Below are 18,134 nucleotides of genomic sequence, written 5' to 3' on the forward strand. Positions count from 1 at the left end.
ATACCACCCAGCACCACCACACCAATTGGGCCTCTCCTGTCAGTTGTAGGGCCTGAGATGGTTTATGGTGTACTGACTCTTAAAAGTTATAAGTTTAATGTACATAAAATGCTATGCTTGAATGCACTGCATTTGCAACTTGTAAAGAGAAGATTACCTTAAGCAAGAGGTTACACTCTAGGTGAAAGCGGAAGTCAGGTTAAGCTGCCTGATGACTCTACCTGAAACCCAAGCTACAGCTCTCACAGCAGGAAATAAAACTTGAGAAGTCAGATATGGTTAGTAGCAGCAGTAGCAGGGAAGTTCTGCAGTGATGAACAAACTTAGAATCTCTCTGGGACCAGAGAGAGGAAAGTTTACTGAATTGCACAAAGGAGTGAAGCACATGACTTGTTTACATGGTGCTACATTGTTGTCGTTGTTGTTTTTCCTGTAGGTTATTGTGACTAGATTCAAGACTGTTCTACAGTAAAGTTTGGAAACTCATTCAAGCTAATTTATTTCTACACAGGGTCTAGATCAGAGATTCCGCTGAACAACTCTAACACTGACCAGTACTGGCACCTTGAATTGGATTGGGCCCAGTAGCTCACTCCCCTCACCCCCAATAAATAAAGCAAAAGAGCCACAGCAAACACAGCTTCTACTCTTTCTAACTCAAGTCTGATTTCATATGAAAATCTACTTTTTATTTATTTATAGTTGTTAAACTTTAAAAACACACACAATTACAACATGGGTGCATACAAATTAAAGATGCAATGGATTTCTGTGTATGACTGAGCAGTGGATTTATATGGGGGCACAAAGGAGGCACATTTTAATAAACTTGACCTTAGCTGCTGTCCGCTTTGTAGCTTACCTCCATGCGCACCTGATCCCACTGCTGTGAGTGTTCGTCTTTTAGCAGAAAAGCAGGATGAAGGTTTAGGGTTGTCCCGCACTATGACCCACTGAAATTAATGGACTTATGTTAGTCATCCCCATGAATTTCAAGTGGTGTACCCTGGACTCAGCTACATTAGTCAAAAAAGTGTTTTGAATGCATTATAAACAAGCAACACCAGATGGTGCTGGAGAGCAAACAAAAATTCTATGTGATTTCCCATAGCGTTTTTTTGTTATAGCGATTTAATTTCTGACTTATTCATAGTGTTTTTTTCCCCTGTGTGTAGATCCACCCCCTGAGTATTACTAACATTGTATGCAACCCTCTCTTTTTTGAATCTCAATAAATTTCCCCACAAAAAACTCCCAAAACCTTAGCAAAATGTTAGAGTATGACATAATTTTACAGTACAGCACTGCCAGGTTGTCATAGTGAATGAACTCTCAGGACCTGCCCCCCCCCCCTTACACTATGTGTGTAATAACAGTGGGCTGTTGGCATGGTAATTTGCTTTGTCAAGATGAATGGAGGGTTTGCATTAGAGAAGGCCAGATAAGTGATGCTTTATTCTACGCAGTTGAAGTTGTTTATTGCATTCTTGGATGCTTTTGGGTATTCGGAAGGAAAGAAAAATCAATAAGCAAGTTAAATAGAACAACTTTAATCCCCTTTTGTCAGGTTTATTACCTTTACTTCCTTGCTATCAGCTTTAAAGGGAATCCTAACAAACGGAAAACATGGTAGTGACAGTGGTTTGGTGCATCATAAAAAACGCTTCACAAAAGAAACTTATTAAATGACGATGGCCGAGGATGGAATTTTAAAAACGCCATTAGTTAATTGCCCAGGCAGTTATAAACGTTAGATGTTAATGGAAAGGTTCTGTCCCTGTAATAAATGTGAGTCTTTAAAGATGGGAACTGAAGTCTGTTGCTTGTGCAGAAGCCTTAGCAGCTGTCATCACATCTTCATGGCCTCTACAAAAAGATTGGAACGGGCTTCTACAAGTAGCAACTGAAGGATAAAGACTAATAGAAATATTGTGGCTTATCCCTCGGTGCATTTCTTATCTTTCTGAGTACCATGCAAGTCTTTCATTTGTTGCCTGTGTTTCAACAGTCTAAAATGGCAACGGCATCAGGGAATTTGGCAATTGACAGGCATGTTTCCCATCTGCCAAGTTGTGAAAGGGAGCCTTAGGCACACATGGGGGAAGTGCATGGTAAATCCAAGTCACAGGACATGGTAAATGTTCTGAAATTGGTATGACAATATGTTATCTCAAGATTTACTTTTAGCAGGGTAGGACAAAAAAAGTATTTTCCAGATAATTTGACATTTTCTTATACTGTACAAAGTGGGATCGGCAACAAAATATTGCAAGTGTACGCACACCCTTTTCCATTCCATTTCAAAACCATTCCTCATCTTCCCTAGTTTTCCTTCTGTCCATCTCCTTCCAGTGCTCAGGCATTCTGGGTCCTCATTGGGTTGCTTTTGACCACCTTTATTAGGGTGATTGCAAACTGGGGGCGGGGGGGGGGGAGGTTTCTACAAACATTCATGGCTGGGCCAAGACATTCTGCTGCCTGAGGCAAAGGACAAGATTCACGGTCTTCCCATTCCGTGTACAAAAGCCAACCAGACTGCCAGCTGAATCTTACTTAAATGCTTGCAATGGGATAGTGCCTTCAGTGCATCTGAATGCAGCAGGTTAGCTTAGCAGGAGCACAAAGTGCCTGGGACATACATAGTTCGTTATCTCCAACAGGGGGCTCAGGAAGTGTAGGGAGGCTGCTGTTACTCCCCTGCATCTGATGATGGTGGTGCTGTCTCCCAGAATCTTCTGTCTGACACATTGCTGCCGAGACCATATAACACCAGTCCTAAAAGACCTACATTGGATCCCAGTACATTTCTGAGCACAATTCAAAGTGTTGGTGCTGACCTTTAAAGCCTTAAATGGCCTCAGCCCAGTATACCTAAAGGAGCATCTCCACCCCCATCGTTCTGCCCAGACACTGAGGTCCAGCTCCAAGGGCCTTCTGGAGGTTCCCTCATTGCAAGAAGTGAAGCTATAGGGAACCAGGCAGAGGGCATTCTCAGCAGTGGCAGTAAAACTGTGGAACACCCTCCTATCAGATGTCAAGGAAATAAATATCTGACTTTTTGAAGACATCTGAAGGCAGCTCAATTTAGGAAAGTTTTTTAAGTTTGATGTTTCTTCTTCATCATCATCACCATATTATTATTATTATTACTATTATTATTATTATTATTATTATTACAGTGGTACCTCGGGTTACATACGCTTCAGGTTACATACGCTTCAGATTACAGACTCCGCTAACCCAGAAATATTACCTCAGATTAAGAACTTTGCTTCAGGATAAGAAAAGAAATTGTGCAGCGGCAGTGCAGCGGCAGCAGGTGGCCCCATTAACTAAAGTGGTGCTTCAGGTTAAGAACAGTTTCAGGTTAAGAACAGACCTCCAGAACGAATAAAGTTCTTAACCCGAGGTACCACTATATTCTGTTGGGAGTTGCCCAGAGTGGCTGGGGAAACCCAGCAAGATGGGCGGGGTATAAATATTGAATTATTATTATTATTATTATTAATTATTATTTCTAAGTTCTGTTTTAACAGTCATTTCATACTTTAAAATAGGTGTTGGACAGAGCAACAAAAATGCAAAGTCTTGTGATTTGTGAGCACATGTGCGCTGATTAAAGTACAACATGGAATCCTGACAGCATGCCATCAGGCCACGCCCATCAGCAGCCGCCTGTAAGGAAAAGGAACACATGTACAACCTTTTACATGATATCATTTTTATTGCTTACTTGGTTGTTCTTTACAAGCAGGCAATTTGTTGTGATTTTATTACAGAGCTTCTTAAAAGATGAATGTACGTTATAGCTGACTGTTATGAGAATTCATACAAAGATCATGTTGGTCACGAAAGGGCATTTGCAATATCTCTGTAAATATTTTATATAAAAAAATATGGAGGATGAGCAAGGGAATTAATTTAAAACCGCAAATTGTACCCAGCCTGCAATTTATAACCAATAAAAGTGGAGAATGTATCACTTAGCTAATAATATGATTTCCATGTATGAAAAAGCATGTGAGAATTAAGATTTGATTTTTTTTATATTGCATTTCACTTTTTAATTATGAACATTGCTTAAATGTTTTCCTCAAAAGCAGACTAGACGTAGGTGGTGAAATTAATTAGATTGCAAATGAAAATGATCCACTTGACAAAGAGAGAGTAGAAGAATTGTTAATAACTGTTTATAAAGATAACAGGATTTCCCCTATTTCACTGCAGAATATAATGCAGGCATAAAACTGTTATTGGTTAAAATTGGGACCTTGCCTCTTAAGTACTATATATGAACACTCCTGCAAATGCACATAAGCTTCTTTCATGAATTGCAGCCATGCTATCAATGGAGGCCTTCCTCAGATGCATAGACTTCCCTGCATTTGATTATCACATCCGACAAAAGGCATTGTCCAACAGCAGGGAAAACTCTTTGTGGCTTTTATGGACCTGAAATCTGCCTTTGACTCCATCCCCAGATTCCAACTATGGTCCAAATTACATCTAGTCCTGAAGGATAAACGCCTCCTATATCTTATTAAAGCTCTGTACTGTGGAAGCAATTTGCAGGTTAGGTGTGGGTTGCAGGGCCACCTCTCGGACTGTATTGAGATGGACAGGGGAGTGAGACAGGGATGTGTTTTGGCCCCTACTTTGTTCAGCTTGTTTCTGAATGACTTAGAGGCAAGCTTAATGGACCCTGATGGCCATCTTCCAAAAATAGGGGCAAGAAAGACCCCTCTCTTGTTGTATGCGGATGACGTGGCCATCCTCTCCTGAACCAGACCTGGCCTGAACTGCCAACTAAGGAAATTCTCAGACTACTGCTCTGGTAATGGGTTATCCATCAATTATGAAAAATCTAAAGTCCTGGTGTTTGAGAAGAGATTCTCACCGAGGAAATGGGTACTGGACGGTCACAAACTAGAGCAGACCAAATTCTTCCGGTACCTAGGGTTTCTATTCCATCACTCCAAGTCCTGGAAACATCATTGGAGGTGGAGGTAAGCAAACTGGCTATACTTTGATTCATTTATACAAGGGGAGGCCATTATGTTCCAGCAGCCATTAAGGTATTGAATGCAAAATCTGTCTCTCAGCTCTTCTACGCCTCAAACATCTGGTTCAATGGCTCATTCTCCAGGTTTGATGGCTTCCAGGCAAAGTTTCTCTGGTCCCTCCTACAAGTTCCAAATTGTGTTCCAAATGCAACACTATTTTTAGAAACAGGTGAACGTCCTCTATCAACTAAAGCATGGTGGGCTGCCCTGAGATACTGGCTCAAGATCTCAGTCTTTGGCCTAGGGAAGGGGTTACTTCCATACCTAAAAAATGAGGAGTTCACCCGCTCATGGATGAAAGTTATGGTTAGAAAAGCCACTTTGATTGGTATGCCACCTTCTCTCCTGTACTATCTGAGCTATAATACCACCCTTGAATCTCTGAGGCAAAGACTCTGGGACATATCACATAGTAATCTCCAATCTCAATCTTATGTTATCTGTGGCCCATTAGTAGTAGGAATTCACTAGGGGTTCAAGTTTCAGACACCTGCATATCTTAGAAATTTGTCTGTACCGACATATCAGAGTCTTTTCACCAAAGCCAGATTAAATGTATTCCCATCAGAAGTGTTAAATGGCAGACTGAGAGGTACCCCTTGTTACGAAAAAGGAGCAATGCTGCTGAGTGCTCCAGATGGCTGGAAAGCCAAACAGGATGTTGATGTTATGGGACTGTACCGTGGCAACAAAGGACAGTCTATTATGTGCACTGAGCACCGGATGTTAGCTTAGAGTGTCACATGACCCTGTACTGGAAGTACATGGGTGGAGTTATTCTCTCTCTGGCTGCTGATATCAGAGGGTACAGACATGTTTTCTCTGTACTGCTGGAACGACAGAAATAAAGACATGTAGATATATTTCTGTCTGTCTCTTTCCCCTCCCTGGGAGAGGAGGGGGAGGAATGGTGTGTTCTTCTTTCACGTTGGGAAGAATCGCCGATTGGAGACCTCCCTTGATCCTGCCGGGAGTCGCAGACAGGAGGTCACAAGGATTCAAGCCGGGCACCTGGAGGGTGGCCAAATTCCTCTGATTGATGGGCTTGATATCTACATATGGTAGCAGACGCTGCTGGTTATCTGATCCATGGGAATCAGCATGAGAGGTGAGAGGTTGATGGATCGTGTGCCATCCTCTGCACCAAGGAAAGAAGATAACGTCTGCAATTGCAGCCAGAGGCTGAACAGACAACTGGACACCAAGAGGGGGTGTTTTCCAAGCGACGGAGCCCCAAAAAGGTATGCTGAATATCGGGCTAAAAGTGTGAATGCAGATTGATTTATTCTCTGGTTCACGAGAGCTGCGTTTGGAAAAAACAGCTCTGAGAGTAAAGGCTTGCATACCACAGATTTTTGTGGTGAGATAACGAAGAAGTATGCACAGTTGCTAAGCAACGACAGTCGGACAGTGGAAAACTACTGACACCTGGGGCTGGCTCAGTCAGAGCCAGGAAAGCGAAAGTTGTTTTGACTTTGAGACAGCTTGGAGATTGCCTGCCTGAGAGAGAGGCAGAAAAACAGCTCAAAGGAGCTTTTGGATTTTAACTGGCTCGAGAGTGGAGAGCTGAGGCTTGGATTCAAAATGGATGCCAAGGACAGGGGGAGGGAAGAACGGAGTTCTAATTCCCCCACTGATGAAGCTACTGGAGAGGATGCTGTAGCTTTGAACGCTGTTCGATGTTATAATTGCGGACAGGCTGGGCATCTTCAGCGGAGCTGCAAGAAGCCACGCCAGCCGAAAGGAGCGAAGGGCCGCTCAGCAAAGCCTGAGGCGTCAGGCAAAGGTCATACCAAGCCTATGGTGGAACCTGCAAGGGCTTTGATGGCGAAAGGAACCACACCAGATGTTGGGAACGCGTTTATTATCGACACTGCAGCGACGGTTCATATGTCCCCACACAGAGGACTCTTTTCATCGTTTAAGAAGCAAAGCTTCGCTGTGACACAGGCCAACGGTCAGGAGCTGGAAGCGACCGGAAAAGGGACTGTCTATCTTAAGAGTCTGAACTTGACAATAAACAATGTTTACTTGGTTCCTGAACTGAAGTTCAATCTGCTGAGTGTTTCGCAGATTGCAAAGAAAGGACTGAAACTGTCCTATGATGATAAGAGCTGCGAGATCTTCAAAGATGGAGAGTTATATCTTTCTGCCAGACAGAAAGGTGGACTGTATTTGTTGGACTTTGAGCAAAGTGATTACATGGAATGTAATTCTGAGTCTAACTTGATTTCTCTTGCAGGTGTGACCAAAACGAGCGCCAAGAAGGTGGCCAGGGTCGACAGAGCGTTTCAGCGGGTGTATGCTGATGTGATTGGTCCTCTAGAACCATCTAGAGGCAAAGCAAGATTTTATCTTGTGTGTGTGGATCATTTCTCTAACTATGTCTGGGTTTATGTGTTGAGAAAGCCACAGGAAGCCTTGGAGAGGTTTCAGGAATTTTGTGACAAGGTTAAGAGTATGCATGATGCTAACATTGATTGTCTATTCACAGATGAGAAGCAAATTTTTCTTTTACAGGATTTCCAGAGGTTCCTGCAGAAGAAGGGGATCAGACACAAGATTGCTGTTTCAGCGGAAGCGTGGAACAGGGGTGTCTGTGTACGGGTGAACAGAGAATTGCAAAAGGGGATGGAAGCGCAATTGCTTAGTTCACATCTGCCACATGAGTACTGGGCCGAGTCTCTAATGTCGTTCTGTTATACGAAGATGAGAAAGGTTTCAAAAGAGTTGGGAAGTTCTCCTTTTGAGAAACTGTTCCACAGAAAACCTTCTGTTGCCCATTTCAAGGTTTTTGGGTCTCATGTGAGGACAGAAGCTCCAGGTGGAGTAAAGAATGCCAGAGGCATTTTTGTGGGTTATGAAAAGGGTCTCTACAGAGTAATTTTGTCTGAATCTGGTCAGGTGATTCTCACAAAATTTCTAGAGAGTGCTCCTGAAAAGGAGAGAGTGATAGCGCACACATTTCCCACTGAGGACGATTCAGATGATGATGATTTTACTGATTACAGTGGTACTGAGAGTGATGACACTGATAGCTCGGAGAGCTCAGTTGTCACAGTCATTGAGAGGAAGTCTCACACAATGGATAGGCCTTCACAACTGAAAGATGAACCACTGTTTACCATTGGAACTGGTTCTCCAAAGAGTCCTGAGACTGGACCAGTGAGCAGAGAGGATCAGCACCTCATACGTAGGTCTGAGAGAGTTACAAAGGGTCAGCCACCTAAGAGGTACTCAAAAGAGTTTGCTAACTTAGCTGTTGCATGTGTTGCTGTTGTAAACAACCGAGGACAGGTTGGAGCTGTGTCTAAGTCAGAGACAAAGACACAAAAGATAGTTGCTAGCCAAGGTAATGCAGATGCACTCATTCCTTGGAAGCCAGACAACCAGAGAGGTACACTGGGGAAACCAGTGGCGGGTAGTTCCAAGGGTGGAACTGAAACAACAGGGGAGTGTTATGTGTATAACAACTGTTTGTTTTCTTCTCTGGATCACGCTTTGCTTGCCGCAACATGCATTGATTCTTTTGGGGGAGGTTGTTACGAAAAAGGAGCAATGCTGCTGAGTGCTCCAGATGGCTGGAAAGCCAAACAGGATGTTGATGTTATGGGACTGTACCGTGGCAACAAAGGACAGTCTATTATGTGCACTGAGCACCGGATGTTAGCTTAGAGTGTCACATGACCCTGTACTGGAAGTACATGGGTGGAGTTATTCTCTCTCTGGCTGCTGATATCAGAGGGTACAGACATGTTTTCTCTGTACTGCTGGAACGACAGAAATAAAGACATGTAGATATATTTCTGTCTGTCTCTTTCCCCTCCCTGGGAGAGGAGGGGGAGGAATGGTGTGTTCTTCTTTCACGTTGGGAAGAATCGCCGATTGGAGACCTCCCTTGATCCTGCCGGGAGTCGCAGACAGGAGGTCACAAGGATTCAAGCCGGGCACCTGGAGGGTGGCCAAATTCCTCTGATTGATGGGCTTGATATCAACACCCCTTATCAAAATAGGATCTGTGTGTGCTTTCAGGACGTTGACTGCTTGAGGCATATTTTATTGCATTGTGGACAATATGATCAAGCTAGGGAACTATTGATTAAACCACTATTGGCAAATCAGCCGGGTCAATCTGAAGCCTACTATATCAAATATCTTCTGAACGACAAGTCCAATGATATCACAGTGGCCGTGGCAAAGTTTCTTTCAGTAGTCATACGAATCAAAGATCAACATACCCATGATTAAACAAATAACGCTTCGGTCTTCCTTCCCTGGGGGGTTGTCTGTATGAATCTGTATTTTATTCTGAATCCATGTTATGGGTCGTTGGACCGCAATAAAGATTATTATTATTATTGTCCAACAGCTGATTAATTTCCCCTCAGTTTAAATTGCACAAACAGTTGGTAAAGTATAGTCCAGAGACACAGAGGAAGCCAAATCAGTTTTGCACAAAAGCTTATGAACAATTATTGAAAACATCAATGGTGTGCAGACGTTGGTTTCTTATGAAACGCATCATATATGCAGAATAGATTCTTAGGGCTCTTCCAGACTGGTGTCCCATCCCCCCAGATGTATTCTGCAAAATGACATCAATGAGGTAATAGCACATCATGATGGATTTATACTGTTGAAAGTTTTAGGCTATTGTTCCGTTCCACCTTTAGAACAGGCATGTGGAGTTGTTGTATGTCACATGTCTGTTTACTTCCAGCACAGCCTGCTGGGAACTTCCATTGTATATAGCTTTTGCTTATGCTGTTTGCTTGGACATGAAGGGAAGCAGACATGTTTTTTCTTTGTCCTGATGCTGAATAAAATGCTTGTAAAGATGCTCACATATGCCTCTGTCCGCCCTTCTGTTGCAAGGAGTCTTATCTCTGCTGGCTTGCATGCTCAGTCTCTAAAGGTCTCTGAGGCTTGAGTCACAGTTTTTGATGCCATTCCGAGAACCGGAGTTCGCCCGGCTGCTGGCTGGATGGCTGGAGCCAGCTGGGGACCTGAAAATTGCCCCCGTCTCCCCGGACGCATCCCAACAGAAACATCATTCCGCTTTAGTAGTTGTTCTGCGGTGCTTCCCTAATGTTTCCCTGGGCGGAGCACTCTTGCATTATAGCACACCAGAATAGTGGCATGAAAACATAGGAATACCTGGGACGTTTGCGGAATGAAAATTACAAAATTCCAGCAGTTATCTATGGGATGTGTGCCAGTTGGAAAGGACACAGTAGATCTGCCCCATAACCTTTGCCAATGCCATACCATTGCTTTGTAAAAATGTGCATATCAGGCAAAATTACACAGAAGCATGCGCATAATTGGAGAAAGCTGCACTGAAATGCTGGTGAATTTTCATAGAACCATAGAATCTTAGAGTTGAAAGGGACCCAAGGGTCATCTAGTCCAACCCCCTGCAATGCAGGAATCTCAGCCAAAGCATCCATGACAGATGGCCACTCAACCTCTCCTTCAAAACCTCCAAGGAAGGAGAATCCACCACCTCAAGTGGGAATCCATTCCACTGCCTACTAGCTCTTACAGTCAGAAAGTTTTTCCAAATGTTTAGTCGGAATCTCCTTTCTTATAACTTGAACGATTGGTTCGAGTCCTACCCTCCAGAGCAGCAGAAAACAAGCCTGCTCCCTCTTCCATGTGACAGTCCTTAACATATTTGAAGATAGCTATCATATCTTCAAATGGATCTTTCATGTGGATTTTTTTTTTTTTAATGCAAACTGTTGTGGAAAATTGGAAAAATGAGAAACTGGGAGAAACTGCTTGATTGTTAAAACATCAAAGTAGAACATCAAAGTGGTTAAAATAATGTAAGACTATTTATTGCACTAGGTGGCATAAATATGCACTCAGATGAGCTTTTGTGTGATTGCCTTCTTCCCCACTTTTTTCTGTGGTGATCAGTTTCTGTGGTGTGCATGAATGTGGATGTGTGCACAAATTGATTCATAAGTGCATTCTACATTAGGATTGGATCCTGTGCTACATGCCAAAGCCCATAAATTGCAAGATTTCTCTGATGAAAATAGGGCTGTCCTAAACAACAACAACAACAACAACACTAATATTTTTACCCCGCCCATCTGACAGGGTTGCCCCAGCCACTCTGGGCTGCTTCCATAATCCATAATAAAACATTAAACATTAAAAAACTTCCCTATATAGGACTGCCTTCAGATGTCTTATAAAGGTTGCATGGGTACAGTGGTACCTCGCAAGACGAATGCCTCGGAAGACGAAAAACTCGCAAGACGAAAGAGTTTTTCGTTTTTTGAGTTGCTTCACAAAACAAATTTCCCTATGGGCTTGCTTCGCAAGACGAAATGTCTTGCGAGTTTGTTTCCTTTTTCTTAAAACCGCTTGAAGAGGTGCAGTTGCGACTTGACCGTGGTTCGCAAGACAAAAAACTCGCAAGACGGAAAGACTCGCGGAACGAATTAATTTCGTCTTGCAAGGTACCACTGTACTTATCTCCTTGGCTCAGGGGTCACATAACTCCATACTCTCCAGCATTTCATTGATGAAAATAGGAGTGTTCTACCATACTCTCCAACATTTCTCCAATGAAAATAGGGACTGTCCCTGGAAAATAGGAACACTTGGAGGAGCTGTTATTGGATTTAAGTTCGTCATTTCATTGGGTCTACTCTGATTAAAACAGCCATGCTGTTGCTGTTAAACCCTTTGTGACTTGTATTTTATTGCTTGAACTTTGTGTTTGTGTTAACCTTGGAGAGGTCTTTAAAGGAGGGGGGAGACTGTGTTGTAGTCATATACAGGATAATAAAAAAAGAAAAATAACATAAATCTAAGTCATTTATGGACACGGCTGGCGCTGTGGTCTAAACCACAGAGCCTAGGGCTTGCTGATCAGAAGGCCGGCGATTCGAGTCCCCATGACGGGGTGAGCTCCTGTTGTTCGGTCCCAGCTCCTGCCCACCTAGCAGTTCGAAAGCACGTCAAAGTGCTAGTGGATAAATAGGTACCGCTCTGGCGGGAAGGTAAACGGCATTTCCATGCACTGCTCTGGTTCGCCAGAAGCAGCTTAGTCATGCTGGCCACATGACCCAGAAGCTGTCTGCGGTCAAACGCCGTCTCCCTCGGCCTATAGAGCAAGATGAGCGCCGCAACCCCAGTCATCCGCGACTGGACCTAATGGTTAGGGGTACCATTATCTTTACCTTTAAGACATATATAAATGAATATTAGTAGAAACGTAACTTACTCCTTTTTTGACTCTTATAAACCTTATCTTTGTGTTTATGATATGACAAAGCAAATAAAAATATATATCAAGAAAAGGAAGGGAGAGACTGCTTCAAAGACAGCAAAAAAAGAAAAAAGAAAAAAGACTGCTTGTTTTAAGGCAGTATCCACACTTCTGCGGGACTAGCATAAGATCAGAATACACCAATAGCATCATTGCTTGTCAGTAGAATTGACCAGATGCTCTCAAACCAAAGAGTGTGAGAAGTACTCTAGTGAATGGATGTCTAATGTACAGCTGGAAGATAAAGCACAGGAACAACAACAAATTAAGGCAGCAAAGGAACCAACAATGAAATCTTAAAATGCCTATTGATTTCCCCTTTCTTCCCTTCTCTCTTATATTTCTGTAGGCCAGTGTTACTGGGTTAGGGCACCGCACAATGGAGCAAGTTCAGTTCCCCTGTACCTCACCCTCTATAAGGTCCTTTGTTTGGATTCAAAGGGGAAAGCATCGCCCAATTCATGCATGAGGTCTCTGACACGCACTTGCCGCGGAAGGTAAACAGACTGAGGAAGATGATACGGCCAGTTATCTCGGGGAAGATTAGCAAGACAAAAAAGCCTTTTCCATTTGCGAAATCATTGAACTGCTACTGGAGTAATTAAAGGAGACAAAACTACAAAGCACTCCCCTGGAGCTAACTACCGAGACCATCTGACTCTGCTGCCCTAACTGAGTCGAGGAGGTTGCACAAAAGGGGAGGCGGTTGGTGGAGTTTGACTTTGGTTTTTTTTTGCCGGGAAGTAATAATTACCTTTCACCTCTCATTTGTAAGTGTCTGTTTCAGAGTGATCCTATAAGCACAGGACAGCATGGCTTGTGATCTGCCGAATGAATGTCAGCCTTTCCCAATATGAGACCCTTCAGATGTTGTTGGAAGCCACCCTTAGTGGCTGGGGCAACCCAGTCAAATGGGCGGTACATAAATAATAAAATTAACATCCTCAATATTGTTATGGAATAGGGCGTCCCTATTTTCAGCAAAGAAATGTTGGAGGGTATGCATTAATTTCAGTGAGGCTGGATCTAGACACATCAAAAAAGTGTTGTAAACCTAATCGTGCGAATTCACATTGGCGAAAGACAGGACTCCACAACACCACTTGGTGTCACAGTCTTATAACACAATACAAAACACTTTTTCTGTACTAATATACAGTGGTGCCTCGCAAGACGAAATTAATTCGTTCCGCGAGTTTTTTCGTCTAGCGAATTTTTCGTCTTGCGAAGCACGGATTCCCATAGGAATGCATTGAAAATCAATTAATGCGTTCCTATGGTCAAAAAAAGTCCAAACAAAGCGAAATTTGGTACAAAAAGAGTTTATTAAGTGCTCTTGAAAGTCACACATACTGTAAAGAGCATTTCAAAAATTGAAGGAACAATAATTTAAGTTTCTAAACATGACAGAAAAACATTTAAAAATCACCAAAGTGTACAGTACATTTTCTAAGACTCTGGGGGACAACTCGAAGAAGGTTCCTCTTCCACTCTTCGCTTCTTGCTGAAGAACCTGTCCATGGTCTGCTGCTTCATCCGCCTTTTCAACACCTCCCTGAAAGACGAGATGACCCTTGTATCAAAAGTGTTCGCAAGGTCATGTGTCAGGTCCTTGTCAGGGTGGTGCCGCTGTGCAAAAGCCTGCACATCTTTCCACTTCAGGCAAATGTCCCTCAGTTCTTTGGAGGACAGCTGTTCCTCAGTTGCTTCCTCCTCTTCCAGCGAGGCCTGCTCCTGCGCAGCCTCTGCCTGCAGTTCGACCAGCTCCTGGGTGGTCAGCTCGTGGTCGTGCTCCTCCACCAGCTCACTGACGTCCTCCTCTGTGACCTCCAGGCCCATGGTCCTCCCCAAGGAAACAATGTCCTGCACCACTGTTGACTCTGGTACATCAGAGTCACTTGGTGCCACACAGTCCGGCCACAGGCTGCGCCAAGCGCAATTCAAATTTCTCTGGCTGATCCCGTTCCAGGCTGTGGTGATCATCTTCAAGCAGGTGACGATTTCAAAGTGGTCCTTCCAGAATTCCCGCAGGGTGATGTTGGTGCAATCAGTCACCTCGAAGCATCACCTGAAAAGCTCCTTGGTGTAGAGTTTTTTGAAATTGGCGATGAGCTGCTGATCCATCGGCTGGAGCAGTGGCGTGGTGTTAGGCGGCAGGAACATGATGCTGATGAAGCTGAACTCCTCCAACAAGTCCTCCTCAAGGCCTTTAGGATGAGCAGGAGCATTGTCCATCAGAAGCAAAGCCTTCAGCAGCAGATCGTTGTCCAGCAGGTACTGTTTGACAGCAGGGCCAAAAGCAAGATTGACCCAGTCCACAAACAGCACACGTGTGACCCAAGCCTTACTGTTGGATCGCCAGATGACACTCAGCTGCTCCTTGTCAACCTTGTGTTTCTTGAAGGCCCATGGGTTCTCCGAGTGGTACACCAGCAGGGGCTTGATCTTCAGGTCACCGCTTGCATTGGCACAGAAGAGCAGGGTCAGACGGTCCTTCATGGGCTTGTGGCCAGGCAACTTGGCCTCCTCCTGAGTGATGAAAGTCCTTTTGGGCATCCTCTTCCAAAACAGCCCGGTCTCGTCGCAGTTGAAGACCTGCTGTGGAATGTAGCCCTCCGTCTTCACAACCTCCAGGAACTCCACTGCAAAGTCTTCAGCTGCAGGAACATCAGAACTGGCAGCCTCTCCATGCCTGACCGCGCTGTGGATTCCAGATCTTGTCTTGAACCGGTCAAACCAGCCTCTGCTTGCCTTGAAGACTTCTGGCTCGCCTGAGGTTCCTGGCTGTTGCCGGACGAGGTCTGCGTGCAAGGCCTTGGCCTTCTCACAAATGACGGCCTCAGTCACTGTGTCCCCTGCACGCTGCTTCTCTTCTAACCAGATGAGCAGCAACTTCTCCACCTCCTCCAGAACAGCTGGGCGGTTCTTCACGATCCTGGTGACTCCCTTGGCTGCATCAGTCGCAAGGATCTTTTCCCTCATCTTCAGGATGGTCCCGATGGTCGATGGATTCCTCCTGTACTCCCTGGCGAGGTCTGTCACACGCATTCCACCATCGTGCTTCCGGATGATCTCCTTCTTCATTTCCAGCGTAACCTTCTCCTTCTTCCTCTCGCCGGCCTCTGCAGCAGCAGTCTTCTTGGGTCCCATGGCAGCACAGCTCCTACCTTCGCAACCCCCCCCAAAAATAATCAGTGCTTCACATCCAAAAAATTCAAAAGCACCAAACCTCCTAGAAAACACACAAGCTTCCAGATTCTTGCAAAGCCCTCCCCAACTATTCCCCCAGCCACCCACCGCACAGAAATTCAAACCCAGAAATCTTTTTTTTAACAACAGCAGAGTGGCCCAATGGTCACAAAAAACCATTAAAATGCAGGGGAAAAACACACAAGCTTCCAGATTCTTGCAAACCCCTCCCCAACTATTCCCCCAGCTACCCAACACACAGAAATTCAAACCCAGAAATCTTTTTTTTAACAACAGCAGAGTGGCCCAATGGTCACAAAAAATCATAAAAATGCAGAAAAAAACACACAAGCTTCCAGATTCTTGCAAACCCCTCCCCAACACCAAGTCCTTGAATTCCAAACACCCCAACCCAAAATCCAGAACCCCCCAAATTTTTTAAAAAAGTTTAACTTACCAAATGGCTGCAAAAGAAGTTTTGGAAAAGCTTCAAAAATCACCAAAGTCTTCAAAAACCTCAAAAAAGGCTACCACACCGCATGCTATGAGTTGCTCCTCAAAGTCAAGTCGCAACTGCACCTCTTCAAGCAATGCACCCTGGGTATTAACGGTTTTACGAAAAAGGAAACAAACTTGCAAGACGTTTTCATCTTGCGAAGCAAGCCCATAGAGAAATTCGTCTTGCGAAGCAACTCAAAAAACGAAAAACTCTTTCGTCTTGCGAGTTTTTCATCTTACGAGGCATTTGTCTTGCGAGGTACCACTGTAGATGAGTCCTGGGTCTACTCTGAGCAAAAGTAGTTTGCTAAAACCCCTAAAACTAAACATAGCCTTCCTAATGTCATGTATGTCATGTGTGAATGTTAGGTCCAAAGAAGATGGCGAATTCACAAAGCATGATATGCTGGCAGGCAAAGCGAGAAACTGGTTTTATCAAGGAAGAATGCATAACTGTGTCCAAAAGAACATTGGTTTTGCTTACTGAACGCAAAAATCCCCTGATAAAAACAGGACGGAACTGGCAATGAACAACAGTAATAACTATCCTCTGAAAAGAACAAAGACAAGGAGGAACTGGCAGTGGGCCACGTATGGATGATAAAGGCCTGAAACACGTTGTATGTATTTCTGAGGTACAATAGCAAAGGTGACTATGGTCCAGAAGGCGAACAGGAAAAGAATAGTGGAGACTCCGTCCTTCAACAAGCCAACCCATGGATGTCAAAGGAGGAAGAAGACTATAAAAAGGACACTCTACCTGCCCTCAGTGTCGCCGGGACCAGTGCTACAACCCGACACCCACAGCTCTTGCGTGAGGTTTGATCAACCCACATGAAGGGCCTTGTGTGAGTATTTGTGTGAATGCACAAGTGTTTGAACCTCTTGGTACCAATGTATTAATGTAAGGTTACCAGACGTCCCCATTTCCCAGGGACAGTCCCCGGATTTACAAATCGGTCCCCATACAAAATCCATTGAAGTTGAAAAGTGTCCCCGGATTAATTGAAAAAAATCTGGTAACCTTATATTAATGTATACTTGACTATATGAAATATATGTGACATGAAAGGTGTGTAAACCCAGATCTGGTCTCCGACGTGTCTTATTGAAAGTCCTATAGCATACGGGATATCACTTGTCTCTCCAGATTTCAAAGTTACCACAGTTTGGTGACACTAAAAGCAAAAACCAGTTTCCTCCTTCCACTAAATGAAAAATTCAATAAAGGGAGAAGTAAGCACCCTAGAGTAAGAGTGGATAACCTTTCTGAACCAAAGGCCACAATCACCCTTGGCTGGTCTACCAGGGGTCAGATTCCAAAGCGATACCACACACACTTTCATGCACACACAAAAACAGGTACAAATGTCACCATGTCTAGCTGATCTGTGCAGATGAGCTGGGCAGAAGTTACTGCTTCTTCTCCCAAAGGGAGAAGGCAACAGGCACCCCCCACCCCAGTACTGTGTCTAGTTTTCTTAAAAAATTAATCTTTTTTTGCTGACGCCACCAAAATTGATGGTTCAGGTCAACAAACATGGAGTTAGCTACCCCTTCTCCAGAGAGTCATCATCATCAAACCTTTATTGCATTAGCATACAGCCATAGCAGGATAAGACAAGAAATGCTAGAGAGAAGCAACCTAACAAGATTCAAACGATATTACTGGCATTGTGACATTTAAATTACCCTAAAACAATAATGTAAAAATTTAGATTGCCAGCGCCGGGAATCTAAAATGCAGATGTATATAAAACATATAATGGCCCCAAAATAGGCTCGGCACATTAGGTTAAAAAGGTAATACAAAGAATTAAAACAGGTCCAGGTCTGGGACATACTACCCAGTCAGTGTAGCCCTGAGTTTCAAAGCCTGCACTATAAAGATTGCCACCCCACGTGAAATTTGGGGATTTCCATCCACAAGAAGCGATTTCAAACAGTCTTCCTTAGATGTGATGGTGGGCGGGATCAAGAGGAGGAGCTTAGTTCTTATTAGCTCATAAATAGGGCAGCAGAAAAAGAAATGTATGAAGTCCTCTACTTCATTCATTGTGCATGGACATAAACGCTGAGTAATGGGGGTCTTA

The 18,134-nt window shown here is 43.9% G+C and overlaps 1 protein-coding gene and 1 long non-coding RNA gene across 2 annotated transcripts in view; both read right to left on the minus strand.

The window, feature by feature from the left end:
* The window catches only part of LOC310767163 (uncharacterized protein), a 491,354-nt gene extending 476,658 nt beyond the window's left edge, over positions 1 to 14,696 (minus strand). The window contains exon 1 of the mRNA XM_083624121.1: positions 13,493 to 14,696. Within this exon, the coding sequence (XP_083480247.1) occupies positions 13,804 to 14,337 (534 nt within the window). The 5' untranslated portion in view covers positions 14,338 to 14,696 and the 3' untranslated portion in view covers positions 13,493 to 13,803. The remainder of the gene's footprint in view (positions 1 to 13,492) is intronic.
* LOC310767196 overlaps positions 1 to 18,134 on the minus strand; it is a 205,775-nt gene that overhangs the window by 150,209 nt on the left and 37,432 nt on the right. The gene's annotated exons all lie outside the window — the stretch shown is intronic.

This window comes from Podarcis filfolensis (genome assembly GCF_964270895.1).
Source record: "Podarcis filfolensis genome assembly, chromosome: 7".
In the NCBI taxonomy this organism is placed as follows: Eukaryota; Metazoa; Chordata; class Lepidosauria; order Squamata; family Lacertidae; genus Podarcis; species Podarcis filfolensis.